This window comes from Neolamprologus multifasciatus, chromosome 11, assembly GCF_963576455.1.
Source record: "Neolamprologus multifasciatus chromosome 11, fNeoMul1.2, whole genome shotgun sequence".
Taxonomy (NCBI): domain Eukaryota; kingdom Metazoa; phylum Chordata; class Actinopteri; order Cichliformes; family Cichlidae; genus Neolamprologus; species Neolamprologus multifasciatus.
In genome coordinates this window covers 26,763,544-26,779,759 of record NC_140449.1, presented here as the reverse complement: position 1 = coordinate 26,779,759, position 16,216 = coordinate 26,763,544, and the positions used below count along the sequence as shown (strand labels likewise).

Genomic DNA, 16,216 nt, shown 5'->3' with positions numbered 1-16,216 from the left:
GGCATGTCTCTGGACTGTGGGCGTAATTCCCTGTGCAATTCACAGGGAACACATTCAAGCTGCAAACAGAAAGGCCCAATCTGAGCAGGATGTTGTGGTAGATGACAGTGCTAAATTCTGCGCTACTGTGCTGCACCTCTTCACTGTCTCCACACTTCTTCATTTGTGGAATACGATTAGACTGCAAACTGTGTGCTTTTTCAAATGCTATGCCCTTTGCAATCACTGCATGTACTGCTAACTGTGAAATCTACCTGCAGCATTTCACAAGTAATGAGAAAGTTAGAGGTGTACTTTCTTCAAAAGTGTCCTTTTGTATGCATTTTTGCTAAGTTGTTAAAAAAAAAAGTGCTACAAATAATCTTGAGAGTTCTTATGTAAACCGGGAGCTTGATGCCAAAATGACGATGACGGAAACATAACGACAATACGAGCTTGTTTTGGAAGGTAAGAAGAGCTTTGAAAGGACATTTTATTGTGTGTTACACAACTGCTGGCACGACAGGAAGCAACTGCACTGAAACTCACACGCCTGCAGATCCTTGTAAAAGAAATATGCAATATAGAATACAGAAAAACACGCGATGCAGAACTTTATTGTTTAAGCTTATGCAACTCACCACGCCTTACTAAGAACCCATGTGACATATTACATTTACATTTAGCCATGTTTTCATTTGCATAAACAAAGCGTGCATTTTGACCCGACTCATTTTAGGAGGTTGGAATGTTTTATAAGACAATTATAAATTATTAGGGTCCTTTCAACAAGAAATGTGTAGTTTCTTTCTTATAAACTTCCACTAATTTACTCAAACAGTGTTTAATTTTTCATGATTTTTTTCATGTATTTCCCCAATTTGGGAAGATAAGCTGTTTTGATTTTTTTAGTAACCTTTCCTCAATATTCTGTAAAAAAAATCTTTTACATATTCAAGCGTTTAAGAGTTAATCAGATGAAAGTAAAAGACTTTGAGGCAGACAGACTTTGTCAGGTGGTGGCTGAATTATGTACGGCTACCTCTGGCAGAGACAGTTAGCTTACCTCTAATGAGTGGAGATGGAGCTACCTAAAAAAAATCATTTGGTAAGTTCATTAATTGACGGGGAATATTTAATTTACTATTTCCTGCAAAAGAAGAGGACAGTTTTACACACGTGTCTTATGTTTTGGCCAACCAGCAACTTCATTTCTAAAAAAATTAGGCTAATGGGTAAAAGTTGAATGTTTACTTGAGGCTCCAAACCCTCAAGTAAACCCCCACAGAATGAACATATTTACTGTTATCCTCCGGGCCTTTTGACCTGGGGTTTTTAGTTTCCAGAAATTGAAGTCTTGTTTATTTTTAAATATCTTTTGTTTACTTCTTAGTTTTGTTTTTTTTTTTATTGTTTTTTTTTTTTTTTCTACATTTAGCTTTTGATTCTTGGTAATTTCTTAGTATCACAAGCCTTTACTCCTTGTTATCGTTTATATTTTTCCCCTCTGTCTCATCTCTCTTGTGTCTTCCCCTTTGTCCAGTCACGGCCTGTGTGTCCTTGTTTCAGTGTGGTTGTTATTCACTTCTTATTTTGCCTCCTGTTTCTTTATCACAATTCCTTTAACTGCATGACTGTCCTCACCTGTGTCCCGTTACCCTCCTGTGTCCTATATCCTGATTACCTTGTGTGTGTGTGTATAAATAGGCCTGTTCTTCACCACAGTTTGTGTTTCAGTGTCTCTTTGAGGTTTATTCTTGGCATTGACTAAATTATTTTGGATTCTTGTCACTTATTCTGTTTATTTCAGTATGTCTCAGTGTCATGTGTTTGGGCCCTTTTCTCCTGCAAACATGGCAATTAACAGTCTGGTACAAAAATAATAATATGGGGTATTTTTTCATAATTTTGATCACCTCCTTAAATTAAAATTCTGCATTTGTACGTCTGTGATGGGTGACCTTTTTGTTTAGTGCTTTTCTCTTGGTTGTCCTGAAAGACAACCAGTGTCTTGTAGCAAGTTGCACCTCAACCAGATGCTTTTGGCAGCCATCAGTAAGCTTAATTCTGGCTGGATATTTTACAGCTCTTATGTTGGGCTTTACTATTTTCCCAAGTCTTGCTAAGTCCAGTGAGTGCTGTCAAACAAACCCCTTTGTATGGTGGCAAAAAGAAACTACCATTTGTAGTCAATAACTATCAATGAGATGTTAATAGGCTTTGGCCTTTTCAAGTATCACAGATTTAAGAGAGTGTGTGCACATGTTTGAGCCTCTATGTATACTTTTGACCCTGTGTGGATTAGAGAACATCTCAAATAATTCAAACATATGCACCTAATTCACAGATGTATGCTGTGAATCATTCCATGCTGGAAAAACAACAGCTGAGAGAAATCATTACAATCCCAAAATGACCATGACATTCACGCCAGTGGATGTAAACTATGGACCAGAACTGTACGTTTTCGTGTGGTCATTTCCAGGCCATCATTGTAATTTCCCTTTTTTTCAATATGACAGGCTGATTTCTGCTGATGCTTCTTCTTCACCTCGTATTAAAAAAGCCATTAGACGTATTTTTCAAAATGTCAGATCTTTCAGTTAATGTGCTGAACTGCATGAGCAAAAAGGCACAGAGCGCTCGTGCTCCTACTGACCTGCACACGGAGATTTCGCTGCAGCAGTGAACATCAGCAAATCAATCTTAGACTTTAAAACTGAATGTCAGATCCTTTTAGTCTAAAATTCTCAGCTGTGTTTGCCTTGATCTTCAACACTGCAGTTTATGACTCAGGTTTTTCAGACACTGCACAGAATAAATATAGCAAAGAGCCTCTAGGTTCATGCTCCCCTAGAGTAACCAGACATCTTTGTTTTCCCAGGACATTCTTGATGCTTGTCACCAGCTGAAACCGTTCAACCACATGTCACCATTTGTAAACAGCTGTAAAATGAAATAACATTTTATTTAGGAAGAAACAGCCACTAGTGCATTAATCTGTCTTTACACTTAGACCTCCTTTAGTGTAGAAACATTTTGTCTGGTGTGCATTTACACATGCATCAGCGCTATAGCTCACAGACCTGCGCACACAGAAGTGGAATTTGCCTTTTCCCTTCCAAGTCGCTGCAGGAGGCTGAACAACAAACTCTTAAATAGACTCATGGCAGCGAATATGAGTATCTTGTCTTGTGACACAAGATACTGTAGCTGGGGAAGTCAGAAGAAGGGAGAGCGCAGATGTGACTCAGTGCCTGCAGTGAAGGGCATTAACTCCAAAGTAGTTATGAACGTATTTTTTTTAAAGCAGGTCAACCGGTTCACCTGCACTGACTTGTGGGTGTTTTTCCTGAACAGCACATGTTCAATACACATGATGGTTTAAGGGTATCTTTTTTTACACCAGAACTGAGAGCAACAATACGCTGTAGTGCAACGTCAGGACTTAGATTTACGATACTAATTTAGTGCATCTTTTTCTTTGAAAATATTTTCATATAAAATCAGTAAGCCTATGAGATAACAAAATGATGCCTTATTATAGATTGATGTAACAGGCCAGTGTCAATAAGTACAAATGCAGTGAAATGTTCTTTGCACAGGCTCTAGACGTTTTGCATAAATATACACAAATATTTTGTCATTTAACTTTGGTTAAGGACAATTAATAAAATACACAATAAATAATATACTACATACCTACAGTATGAATGCAGGTTAATTAAATGTGTTGGGTTATAAAGTAAGAACATCTCAGCATTAAGATGCTGAAGATCTTTAATATCACTACAGTTAAATTCCTGTATGATAAAATGAAAAGGGGATTATGATATCAGCTTTACAACAATGAGAAGCTTGACAGAGGAAACCAGCTTTAAGCTTAGTCACTGAAATGAATGACATTCCTGTGTGGTGGGATGTCTGCTCAGACAATAGAGCTTCAGCATATCCAGAGCCTTTTGTTTAGCTTACATATATCAAAATCTTACTAATTTCAGTTGGCTGTGATTTCAGGCATTGCAAAGGAAAATGTAGCATCATGCACAGAAAACTTAATGTGGTGAAGCATCTCCTGTGCAGCTCCATTTAGATTATTAACGATGCTGCAAATCACTTGTTAATATCTCTGATCTTTGAGAGGCTTGCATGTTAACACTATAGCATGCATGCAGAGGCAGTATATGGATGACATTCAGTACACTGTGTTCTGTACTTTGTGTTCCTAATCTCTCAAATAACCCACTGAAGCAGGAAATTATTTCATATGTCGCCCCCCAGTGGTCAAAAGTGATATGATACGCATATGGATGAACTCAGGCACCTCCACCAGACCACACAGTGTTCGCAAGAACCGAAAGGAGGCAGTATTTATCTAGCTCCACATAGGTAAACCTTCTTTGGTATCATGAAATTAAGAATAGTAGATTTATTTTCATGTTTTTGTCTTGCTAGCTATTCATGACAGTCGCATAGGTAAACTATTGTGAGCACTCAAAGTATCAAAACAGGCTTTAGTCCATTTTTATCGGTTTTATGCTTTGATGATAGAAAAGACCAGTTCCTGTCTTTGGGTAGCCACCCTCTGTTAAGGAGGACACACTGAAATGCAAATATACTTCTCTCTGAAATTCAAATACAAAATAAACTGCTCTGAGACAAAGACATGGCCTAAATTTAGGTAGAAAGCTTTTCTGGATTGCGTGTATGTATACACAATACAAAAAGTTGGTCCTCTGTCAGAAGTCGATACAAATACAATGGGCCTAACAGAAATTGGAATAAACTTAAACGAACAGTGCCAAGAAGATGAAATCAACCACCAGAACCCTGACTTCAGCCTTTACCTGTACTGAGTTTATTTGCAATGCAAATAGGGTGACTAGTAAAGCAACCAAATCCTATTGTTCCCGCTTTCAATAACAAAAATTTATTTGATGCAATCACACTCCCTACTAGGTATCCTCTTTATATTGCATTGTATTCTTATTTATTCCATTTTTTTGTGCTTGTGTGGGATAAAATCACGGCCTTAATCATTAAGCATTTGAAATAAAGGAAATGAGTACGACTTCAGGATTCTCTGAAACTGATGTCCACCATTGTTGAGGATTCTTGAGCCACCTAGTGGTGATCTGAGGCTGTCTGTGTTTAATGTGGAGAACTGATAGAGGAGGTAATAAACTTATTAAAATATATAATCAAAATGAATTTGTAGTTCTATTTTTCTTCTTTCGGCTGCTCCCACTGCAGATCACCTGCTTCCAACTCACCCTATCCTCTCCGTGTCCTTTCCCCATAAACCTCCTCTGTGATCTTTCTCTTTTCCTCTTACCTCACAGGTCCATATTCAACATCCTTTTTTCATTATATCCACTATCCCTGCTCTACTCATCTCAACTTTGCCTCTCTAACTTTAGAATTCTTGATATTCAGTGGAAAAGCCTCCATGTATCTATTTTATAAACCACTTATCCAGTTCACGATGAGGGCTGGAGCTGACTCAGGGCCACATGCAGAGTATACACTGTGCAAGTTGCCAGTCCTTCACAGGGCTGGAAAGCCCCAGTTAGTGCTGTGTTTTTAAATTGTCTAAAACAAGGTTAGGCAATTAATTTTCCTGTTGAACCACATGGAAAACTGGGACTGTTGTGGAAGGCCGCACACCAGTAAGCTGAACTCAGTTCTGATCAGTTTTAATTTATTTATAAAAATGTATCTTGTTATAAGGTTATAAAGAGATAAAAATGATAACTGAGCCAAGCACCTGTGGTCTAAAAGCTTAGGGGTATTATCAGTGCAATGATCTGTAGGTATACGTGTCTATTTTCTTTTACAAACGAACTGAATTGAAATGTAAGGGGTTAGGAATGTAAAATATCACAAACACGTTCTAATATTTCAAGCTTTTATTGAAGTACAGTACTCAGGTAGATGGATTTGTGCTCGTATTTCTCCTCTGACAAGTTTATTTCAGAAAAATATGTCCTATGTAAACGTCTCAAAACTGTAGTTTGAGGAGTGGTATGCACTTTAAATCCGGATAGAGTTTATCAGCGACACCCAGATTAATTTGATCTATTTTAATATCCCGACACATACTGGTTACAATACTCTCCAGCTTCCTTTGTAATGCTTCAAAAGATATGTAGGTCATAACATATCAGTCATACATAATAATCTACTGCCTGTGTGTGCTGCGGTAACTGATAAATCCCTGGGTGTGACCTTTCCCATCTGAAACCTGAGCTCCTCAGGCTGCCCAAACTTGCTGCTGTTCAAATTACCAAATTCCACCCGTCTTTATGTGTAGATGTGTCGTCCATAGACTTGCATTCATAATTCACGCCGATCGTATGGATCTACCCGACCTTACAGCTTCATTACTGTGGAAGTCTGTATGGTAATCAAAACCAAGATCAGGAGGGCAACAGAACAGCATAGGTCAAATTTCTCTGATGATAATCAAGATCATGATCAATCGTTCCCTGCAGCGATCGTTTATAGCGATCAGTTATGCTACTGGTGTTTGAGTTTATCACCACAGTTAAAATTCTGTCAGTTTGAGCCAGGTGAGGAAACCATGGCGTGTGTCTGTAGTTGGCTGTTTGTGTTGTGGCTGGTGAAATCCAATCTGTCATCAGAGCTTTATACTTCTCTCTTTATCTACATGAAACTAGCCCGCTTGGGTTGCCAGGCGACCAGTCACAAAAAAAACAAACAAAAAAAAACCTTGCATGGCGCCTGAATTTGATTGGTGTTCGTCTCATCTGTCACGGCAGCCAATAGCAGCGGCAGAGAGGAGGACAGCGAGGAAGTGGCCAGGTGACAGTGAAAGAGGAGTTACTTGTTAATACGGATGGTATAAAGATGAGTTGCCATAAATAAAGCAGACATGAGCGCCTGTGTGTAGCGTTAATTCAAATGCAGTTCAGATTACAAGCGACTGTTGCACGTTTTTACACAACCCCCCTCTAGCTCGCTACTTGAATAAGACGGGACTTGGAAGGAGGGGGAGGATGTTATCAGAACATGAATTTCTCAAAGCTCTGTGCTCATGTACACAGAATAGATCAAGGTGGAAATGTACATTCTTTTACATTTGTATAGCACTGACAACCTGCACACCCTGTGTTCAGGGAAACATTTGCAATTATGTTTGCACATGTAAACTGCAAAGATCATAAAGACATTTTAGATTTCTTTTTCACTTTTGAACATTTATTAAGTGGTCTTTGGTCTAATTTAAATAAATACGTGTGAAATTTTTATTATTTTATTTATCTTTTCGACAGTAGTTCCAGCTTTCTTAAAAACTAGTTTGTATTGGTGTGTTTGTGTGGCAAGGTTATAGGAGCCATCCTACCAGCACAGGATGACAATGGACCTCTGGCTCTGCAAAAGAAACCCTCTGAAATATGAATGAGGAAATCCACACCTGTTTCCAGGTAACCAAGGCAGTACCGTGACGCTGACAATTAGTGTGTGTGTGTGTGTCTGTATACCTGCGTAGGCGGATGCACAAGCAGCGCAACTTCCTAGCTTTACCTGTTCAGACACTCTGTGGGGATGAAAGCAGCTGTCAGCCCTGCTGGCTTAATGAGACAGACATAATCTGACCAGGAGAAGCAGCATGACAAAGTTTGGGCCTCAGCTCTGAACAAGTTCCCTGCATTTATAATCTGCTGAGAACGTTACGCATGGAAACAGGCCAAAGTTGGCCCAACTGAGCTGAAGGTGGACGTGGAGACTCGGTGGAGGGTGGAGCGCAGAGGCATCTTCACAGGTCTTGCCCTCAAGTATTGAGCATCTATTTCTGCAAGTATGAATCCAGTGTGGAAGGTTTATAAAAGCAAAGTGCTGAAGACTATTAATCCCGAATATGAGGAGGACACTGCCGAGGAGGTACAGAATATACATACACGTTTGTCCACATGTTACTCATTAATTTGTTTGTCAGAAACACTTTAAAGTACAAGAAAGCTGACATAATTGTTGGCACGGAAGTCAGACAGTCAGCTGGTTTTGTTTTGCTGATCATTTCTTATTCATCACAGCGTTAGATGAGCTTGCAGGGCTGATTTGTTTTCCATGCAATGGGAACTTTAAGACAGATGTTCGGCCTGGGAACAGCAATGCTGGCCTTAATGCACGCTGGCAAGTCGACTCTGATGAAACTGTGTTTACTGACATGTGCATACAAATCTACATGCATCAAATCTACTTTTTTATTAGTTTCTGTTAGACAAATGTGGACTTAAAATGAAATCCAGATACATAAGAGCAGTCACAGCAATAATAAAACAGCTTTTAACCAAAATAGAGGCAACACTGCAAGCAATATAGGATGTTTTCAGCAGTCATCGAAGGCCCTTTTGCTTGGTATCTTCTTACATAAAATCATTATTGAATCTTGGTCTGTAGTCATATTTCAGATGCCTGTGGTGACTTAAGTAAACATAAAAACATTTTATCGCAAAAAGAAAGAAGTCAGAGAAAGGACTAATAGACGATTACACTCATGTACTCAGAACTTTCTTAGTTTTCTTTTCTACCTTTTTAAAGCTCTCAGAACATCTTGGAGTTACGCTGTGACCTTTTCCAAGGGTCAGACATCCGTGCTGTAAATGAAACGGTTAAAACAAGCTTCACTTTGAACACATGCAGCAGTAAAATAAGGACTGTACCTTGCATCAGTAACTGTAATTTTACTTTCTTTTTAGTGGTTTTTGTTGGATTGGACTTTTCCCACTGCTCATATTCACGGCAACACCTGCACTCGATGCAGGACTTGGTTCTCGTGAAACAGTGTTGCGTTGACCCAGATCTCCAGAGAGCTGAGAAATTCGATCCTGCACAGGAGCTGAACAAACGGATTAGTTGGCATTCCAGTGAGTGACGGGCTGACAGGCGGACGAGACAGATAGCCAGGTTCCTCACTGGCGTATTCAGATCTGCCAGCTGACTGCTTCACATTGTGGCCTCTTGAGCTGCCCGGGCCTTTGCAAGGACGACAGGGAATCCGGAGAGATAGTTTCCATCTAGATAGATATGCAGAGATGTCACCACTGCTATTTGAGCTGCCATTGCTTCACACGTTCTAGTGAAATTAGACACTGCTAAAGCGTTTGACTATCAGTCTTCCTTATGTCAAAACATCCACTGATGTGGAAATACTACTGTTAAGTAATTAGTGAGTTGGTCAAGAGATAAAACAAGCAATTAAAACACAATGTGCAAAATGTTAAAGTTAGTTTTAATAAAGAAATATTAAACATTTTTCTATGGTGGCAATTTATTTTTAGTCTCCAGTAGTTCATATAATAGTGTCATGTGTGTTTAAGCTAGGTCTGCTTCAGCTTGCAGTACCCACAATACGCACCAGATGGCGACTGCTGTGCACAGATTCTGTGTTGTGCATTAAACTCAGACAGTTTGTTGTGACCAGACTGGGAAACCGCTGTGTGTGGACAGGTTAATGAAACATTGTTCTGTTTACTGGTGTTGCAGGTCACAGAGGTGGAGAACGATATGAGTCCAGTGCAGGAGGATGAGGGGCCCAATGCTGTCTCCCAGCTGGCCAGGAAAGTATGTGAACCCTGGCAGCGCTTGTAAATCTTGTAGGGTATTTTCTGTCCGTTTGCTAATCACACAGGCTTCACAAATACTTTATAAAACGGTCACAGATGCAGTGAGTATAGTAAGAATATCCATGCAAAGGTTCATGCTAAGCATATGTCTAAAGATATGACAGAGGAACGTTAGTCAAGTGATATTTGACAGCACTAAATCCCTACTTTGACCTCTGACCTTGTCAAGATGCAGGGGGCAGGAGCTAAAAGCTGGAATCGGCTATCGGCGCTCTTCAACAAAGATGATGAACACCAGCTCCTAGAGGAGACTGAGTGCCCCCCTGTCGCTGACCAGTGAGTTTTTAATTGTCTATCTTCTCACATGCATTCATGAACATTGATGTTGCTGGTGAAACAGAGCTTTACACTTTCCAACTGAGATCACACCTTTATCAGATTTTGTAGCTCATAAGTTTGAAGTTTTACTTTTGTTGCACTGACCCAAAGAAATGTTTTGGCCAAAATTGGTGTACAGACTGAACTGAAAGGGAAAAAGGAGGTTTAATAAAAAACAAATAGAAATGAACATAATTACTGGAAGACATAAATTCTTATTTTCTTAAAATCTAGGATACTTACTGGCCAAAATCTGTTTTTTTTGTCATATTCATGAAGGAATGATTGTTGGATTCATCACTATTGAAGCCTTTCTTATAAAGTCTTTGTGTTTACATGTAATTTTAAAACTTAAGTTATTTAAAATCTAAAATCTTCATCAGTTGTTTCATAATATAAAGCACCTACTGCTTTGTCTAAATTCTCAGTCCGCTTGCAGCAAAGCCCGAGGAGCCTCCGCGACCCACCAGGCGCACAGGATTCTGGGATAGCTTCGCGTCCAACTGGGCAGCCAAGAAACAGGCTGAAGCTGCTGCGGCCGCCGCCGCCGCTGCTGCTGAGAACGAGGCAGCAACAGGGGAAGGTGAGGAAGGGGTGATAGAGGCTGGAGGGGCGGAAAGTCAGCAGGATGGGCAGGTCACTGAGGGAGGGCAGAGTGAAGGGGGAGGAAGGAGCAACAATAGCTTCTCCAAGTACGTCTCGCTGGGAGGAGGCAACGAGGATGCGTCTTTCAAATGGAACTTTGTTACCAGCAAGCTGGCAGAGCTGAAGACCAAGACCAATTAGAAACATGGTGGAGGAGAAAGTAAAAGAAAATAAACAACATGAGGAGGGTGGTAGATGTAGGAGGAGGGTAAATTTCGCAAAGGATATCCTGTAACTAAACTGGCGCCTCTTGAAGTCCCTCTGTATTGTCAGCTATTATACGCTCCAGAAAACGTGTGTTCACAGCCACATTACTACCAATGGCCTGATTGCTGGTTGAGACATAAAAAGAAAATCAGTGTTCTTGTTTATTTATTTTTTTGTAATCTTTGGTTCCCCATTACTTAAAGGTCAGTCTATTTATGTAAGAGTAAAGAAGTATAGGTCATAGGTGACACTTAACAAAGAGAGCTTCCATTTCTCTGCCTGCACAGAGCCAGAGGTAGTGTTCATATCCCGGACCAGTGATTGAACTCCAACCACTACTACTTATGAAAAAAACTTTTAAAGTTGCTTGTATTAAAAGTCACTATGCTAATTTATGAAATTCTGAATTCCCGCACGCAGAGAATGCAGTAAGGCAGAATTTTGGTGACGACCACACTGGTTTAGGCAGCACACGGCAGTGTTTTGTTTTTGCAGTTGTATGACTACACTTACTTCCCTAAAGTGCTTCTTTCACCACGAACATGTGCCTCCACACCTGTCAGCAAACTTGATCTAATCTGTAGTTTAACAAAAACCGGATTAAGAGATTAAAGGCAGTGATAGCAGGATTAGACAGGGATTATCTCACTTAACCTGTTCAGAGGCCAGCGGATTATAGAAAGGTAATTTGGCAGTGTGATGTAGATACTACATAATCTTCCGAGTTTCCCTTAAACGTCAGGAATGCAAAATGTGGAGCACATTTATTTGACACGTATGCACGCCTGGTGAGATAAAGCCCGTGAAACCGATGACTTGGATTTTGTGATTGTGACTGAGACTGAAATGTGTGAGTTTTTTGACTTTTAAAATGTTGTGATTTAAAACAAATTTGACTTATTATGGTATTATTTATGTTCTTTTGTGGTTTGTGCCTTATTCCATGTTTTATTCTGCTGTTTTCGGTATATAATAATAAAGACTATTGCACTGAAATTCTTGTAAGGTATGAACACGTGACTGAAAAATTGTAACTTTTGAGCAATATTGGAAAAAAAATTCTGATGCGTATCATCTTCATTTGCTGATCTCTGTGATGGTTGTTCTTTGACTCGAACCTTTTTTAAAAATCTAGAACACGAAATTCTGCCTCTGGCCAGCAGGAGGTTCTCTTCACCTCTTAAATTTAGTATAGCATATATTCAACTGTCCTTTTTTTCTGCCTTCATGTCCTTCACATTTACATCAAATCAGTCTTTTATAAACATGACAACAGCCTGATCAGACACCCTGTCAAAAATAGCCCATTTTCCTCCTCATATCCCACTTCCTTCATCTCTTTCGTGTCCTGTTTTTCACACCCACTTCCTCTCTCTTACTGTGTCATGTTTCCTCAGATAGAACAGAGCTTCCTTTTTAAATTTAGGAGTCTTTCTTGGCATTTCTATATGATGCGAAAGTGATGCAAGCGAGTGTAGCCCGAACTCAACCCCATGGTTTCGTGCCATTTCCATGTGTTTATACTGTCAGTCAGATTTTATCCTGTCATAATGGGACATGGGAAATCAGGGAGTTTCACTAGCTGTGTACAGACTTTCACATCAGCAGTCTCTGTTTGAGTCAGAAGAGATCTTTCCCCACTCGCAGCTCAGTGACAAACTCGTGTTTCTTGCATATTTAAAACAAACTCAAACTGAACATTTATTCCAAAAGGGCTGATTTTTGGGCTGATGGGCGGGGACTACTGTCATGATGTTTTGAGGTCCATATTTTAGTTTCATGACATCAAGTCGGCAATGCTCGGTGGAAATGAGGTTTGTAGAGCATGAAAGCATCAGAAGGCGAGCAGGCATGGCTGGCAGTTTACGCGGGGGGAGACGAGGGAGAGTCCACAGAGGCACAACTGGGTACTTGAGGGGTCTGTGACGTCTGGTAGTTTTGTTTAAAATCCATCTCGGGGAGCTCAGAAATAATAAACTGCTTATCGGTGCTCGAAACCATTTTTGCTGAGATCACAAGCTGAAGCGAAAACAACAACACACAAGTACTGCATGTACTGCAGTTTTCACGAGTTCTGACTTTATTTATGTGGATATCTTCAAGAGGAAAAGGCTAAAGTGGCATAGGTTAAAGATTTTCAGTCGCTTTGGCAGTAGATTAAGTTACCAAATCTCTTCCCAGACAAAAGCTGAAAGGCTATCATTATTTAAGGTTAGCTTTGTGGTCTCTGTTGACTCCTTGGAGACTGGTTTATCAGAGCTTTCTTTCTTTAAATGTAACAACTACACACAGTAAAGCTGTCACAAAACTGATGAACAGTGAGACCAAAGAGCACTACTGATTTTACTCTGTCTGTTTAGAGGTCTTAGGGATAAGGCTACTTTAATCCATACAAGCTGTTTGGTAATGCAATTTTGTCAGCCTCTGTTAGCTCTGAAAACCCAGAGTTAAAAAATATAGAAGTCTGTGCACGTTGAGTTAGAAAGAACAGATGTTTATGCACGACGACGTGCTCTTGAAAGACTTGAGGTTCATGGCTACATTGTTGCTACTTGCTAGATACATATGCATCACCCACTGGGGACACAATAGGCAACATCTGGGGTGAAAAGGTAGCCAACACAGTTCCTCAAATGACCACTTCAGGCTGACTCAAAATGTGGGTCAGTCCCTGGATGTTGCAGTGACATAATGCTTAACTTTACAGCACATATTTACAACCTGCAGCCAAAAATGGTTTTGGACTCTATTGCCACTTTTTCCTTCCAACGCAGTGCTATAGTGGATTTATTTTGAGTATCTCATAAGTTTTAAGTGCATTAAGGCTTAAAATGCTTAAACAATAAAAATGAAAACGCATTAAAAACAAAAACAAGTGGGTAAAGTCACGGTGACAGAGTCCTTTTCTGAAAGTCAAAGCATGGGAATGTCTGTGGGGATGTTGGATTTCAGGTAGAGTCGGTACCAGTTTTTTTTAAAATCTGATTTTTCCCTCATGTGATCATGGTTCATGTTTTTTTTATATGCACTTAAGACCCTCAGTAGACTCTCACAGGTGTTTTCTCTTAGTCTGCCTGATAAGATCTCATCTCAGGACCAGTGTGGTTTTGGGCAAGACCTTCCTCAGCAAGCAGGCATTCATGTGTCAAAGCAGGAAAAGCACAGGCAAATTAATAAGGGAGTCACTCCACTTAGAGTATATCCTGCCTTTGTGGACGCTGGTTCGCTGCCACGGCTTCTCGTTAACTTGCTGTAATTTCAGTTCTGCGAGAAGTTTAAACAAAATAATCTGACGGATGCCAAAACAACTTGCTTTCATGCAGTGCGCCCATATACACAGAGCAGGAGCACTTTCAGCTCTGGGGACTTGACCGTTAATCCAACTCACTCATGCACACATGCTCATACTGGTCCCATAGTGTAAAACTCTTTTATCACTTGTGGTCCTGTCAGACAGGTGTGTGACCACCACACTCTCAAAGTCCTGTAGGCCTTTGCCATTTGGTTCACTTTTTGGCTCACAGTGCAACACAAATATCTCACCATCCCCCTCATCCACAGAGACAAAACACAGACAAGAACACACTATTTTCTTGTTTCGTCACTCTTCTTCATTGCTTGCCTTGGGCTCTGTGCCACACACTGCAATTACCTAAGAGAAAAGCAACCCCACAAAGATCTGTGAGCCTGCCTTAATTATATAACAAAAGCCCAAACCGGAGAGAAGATGAGTTAATTGTGTTTATATCCAAGATCTCTTTTTGTAGAGGGGGTTACCTTTGTAACCATGATGGTGTATAGCAATAATGGTGGTAATTAAGGACCCAGGTTAATGTTACAAAGGTTTACATACTCTGAGTAGGACTCTAGAAGGTTAGGCAATCTAAAAGATACAATACAAAAAGATTAAATTTGTATTATATATATATATATAGATGCTTTCTCAATCCGCAGAGGCAAATCTGGTTATCCACAAACTATTTTCTTTATGGATTTGCTAACAGACTTAAAATAGCATCACATGAGGTCAGTGGAACAAGTTTTAATATGTAGCACAGTCTGATGACTTTGGAACAAACTACCATGTGATTATGTTGTAAGCTGTTGCGTTTCCATCGTCCGTCCCTTTGTGACCTCGCTTGGCCAACACCAGTCCATAAATCAGCCAGCCAAAGTGACCGGACTGTGCCAGAGCCTAAGAAGTTTGTCTTCAAGATTACAGCTCAAGGTCTCAAATGTTATACTGAGATTATGAAATGAGGTTAATCAGTAAAAGAAACATGGGCCAAAAAAAATCTAAGATCAGACACAGGGGAGAAGAGACAATTTATCAGCAAAATTATGAAAAGGGTTGTAAAAGCAAAATAGACATAGCGCTTATGAAAGCCCTCACAGGCAGACAGAAATGTCTGGTAGCGCTCAGGTATGACGCTGTTGTGTCGGGTGTCTCAACAAACGAGGTGAGTCACACGCGGCACAGCGGGCACATCTGGAAGTCGAACTACGGGACCAAAGATGTTCTCGCAAAAACAATGACTGGTCTCTTTCAGCAGCTTACCACAGCACACCTGCTTGAGGCAAAATTGTGGCTTATGTGAGGGAGGCACATGAACACTTACTGTATATACAGTGTAGTCTAGGGGAGATTTTTCCTTCTCCATTGTTTTATGAAAAAGGAATACACATCATCCATTTTGGTGTGAGTAAATGCAACAATTATTTTCTTGTTTACAAAACCTGCTCCACTTCTAAATTAACCGTGCAATAGTTCTTTTCTCTTTTTTGATTTGCAAAAGCACTGCTCATTTATTCCTGTCGATTTAACATGAAATCGCAGCCAGCAGCGGTCACAATATAAAACGTCCTCCAAGGCTGCTTATCTGCTCCCTAATGGCCCTTCTTGTTTACAGAAATTACACTAATGCCCCAAAGTAATGGCCATTAGTATATGTAAGTGAGTGGACATTTCAGAATCACTGCACAGAGGTCATTTTCAGGGAGGAAACTTTGACAGATTAGCTGTAACTTTGCACCAGACATCACCCTGATAGGTTTATCAGCTAAAAGGAGGAGATCCACCAAACAAACAGGCAGACAAAGCAGTTTTCAGGGTTAATCTCCACTGTTTGCAGTGTGTCTGCATAGATAAGGTGGCGACTTGACTTTTTTGAAGTTAGACTCAGCTCTCTGCAGGGTTGTTATGACCTCTGTTTCAGTGGCCTTGTTAATCCTCAAGTGATAATGTGTGGATGTCTGCGTGTTTTAAAAAAGCTGACCTGCCTAAACTGTTAGTGTGGAGCGACTCGTGTCATTCAGAAACAAGATGCACTTTCATGATTCTCCTGAACGTCTTGATGCATGCTCGATCATCCTGGTAAGGAAATCTCAAGAAGTTGATTCCAAAAAAACATCCAGGA

General features: G+C 40.1%; 1 protein-coding gene across 1 annotated transcript; it reads left to right on the top strand.

The window, feature by feature from the left end:
• Positions 1-3,596: 3,596 nt before the first annotated feature.
• On the top strand, positions 3,597-15,078 carry LOC146508648 (uncharacterized protein C1orf232). Its single transcript, XM_085178448.1, has 4 exons — positions 3,597-7,884; positions 9,490-9,567; positions 9,799-9,905; positions 10,376-15,078. The coding sequence occupies exons 1-4, from the start codon at positions 7,804-7,806 to the stop codon at positions 10,731-10,733; spliced, it is 624 nt and encodes a 207-aa protein (XP_085034574.1). The 5' UTR covers positions 3,597-7,803; the 3' UTR covers positions 10,734-15,078.
• The last annotated feature ends 1,138 nt before the right edge of the window (positions 15,079-16,216 follow it).

Coding starts and splice junctions, on each gene's coding strand:
- LOC146508648 (XM_085178448.1), top strand. CDS start 7,804: ATGAATCCAGTGTGGAAGGTTTATAAAAGCAAAGTGCTGAAGACTATT. Junction 9,568..9,798: donor TCTCCCAGCTGGCCAGGAAA/GTATGTGAACCC, acceptor GACCTTGTCAAG/ATGCAGGGGGCAGGAGCTAA. Junction 9,906..10,375: donor TGCCCCCCTGTCGCTGACCA/GTGAGTTTTTAA, acceptor CTAAATTCTCAG/TCCGCTTGCAGCAAAGCCCG.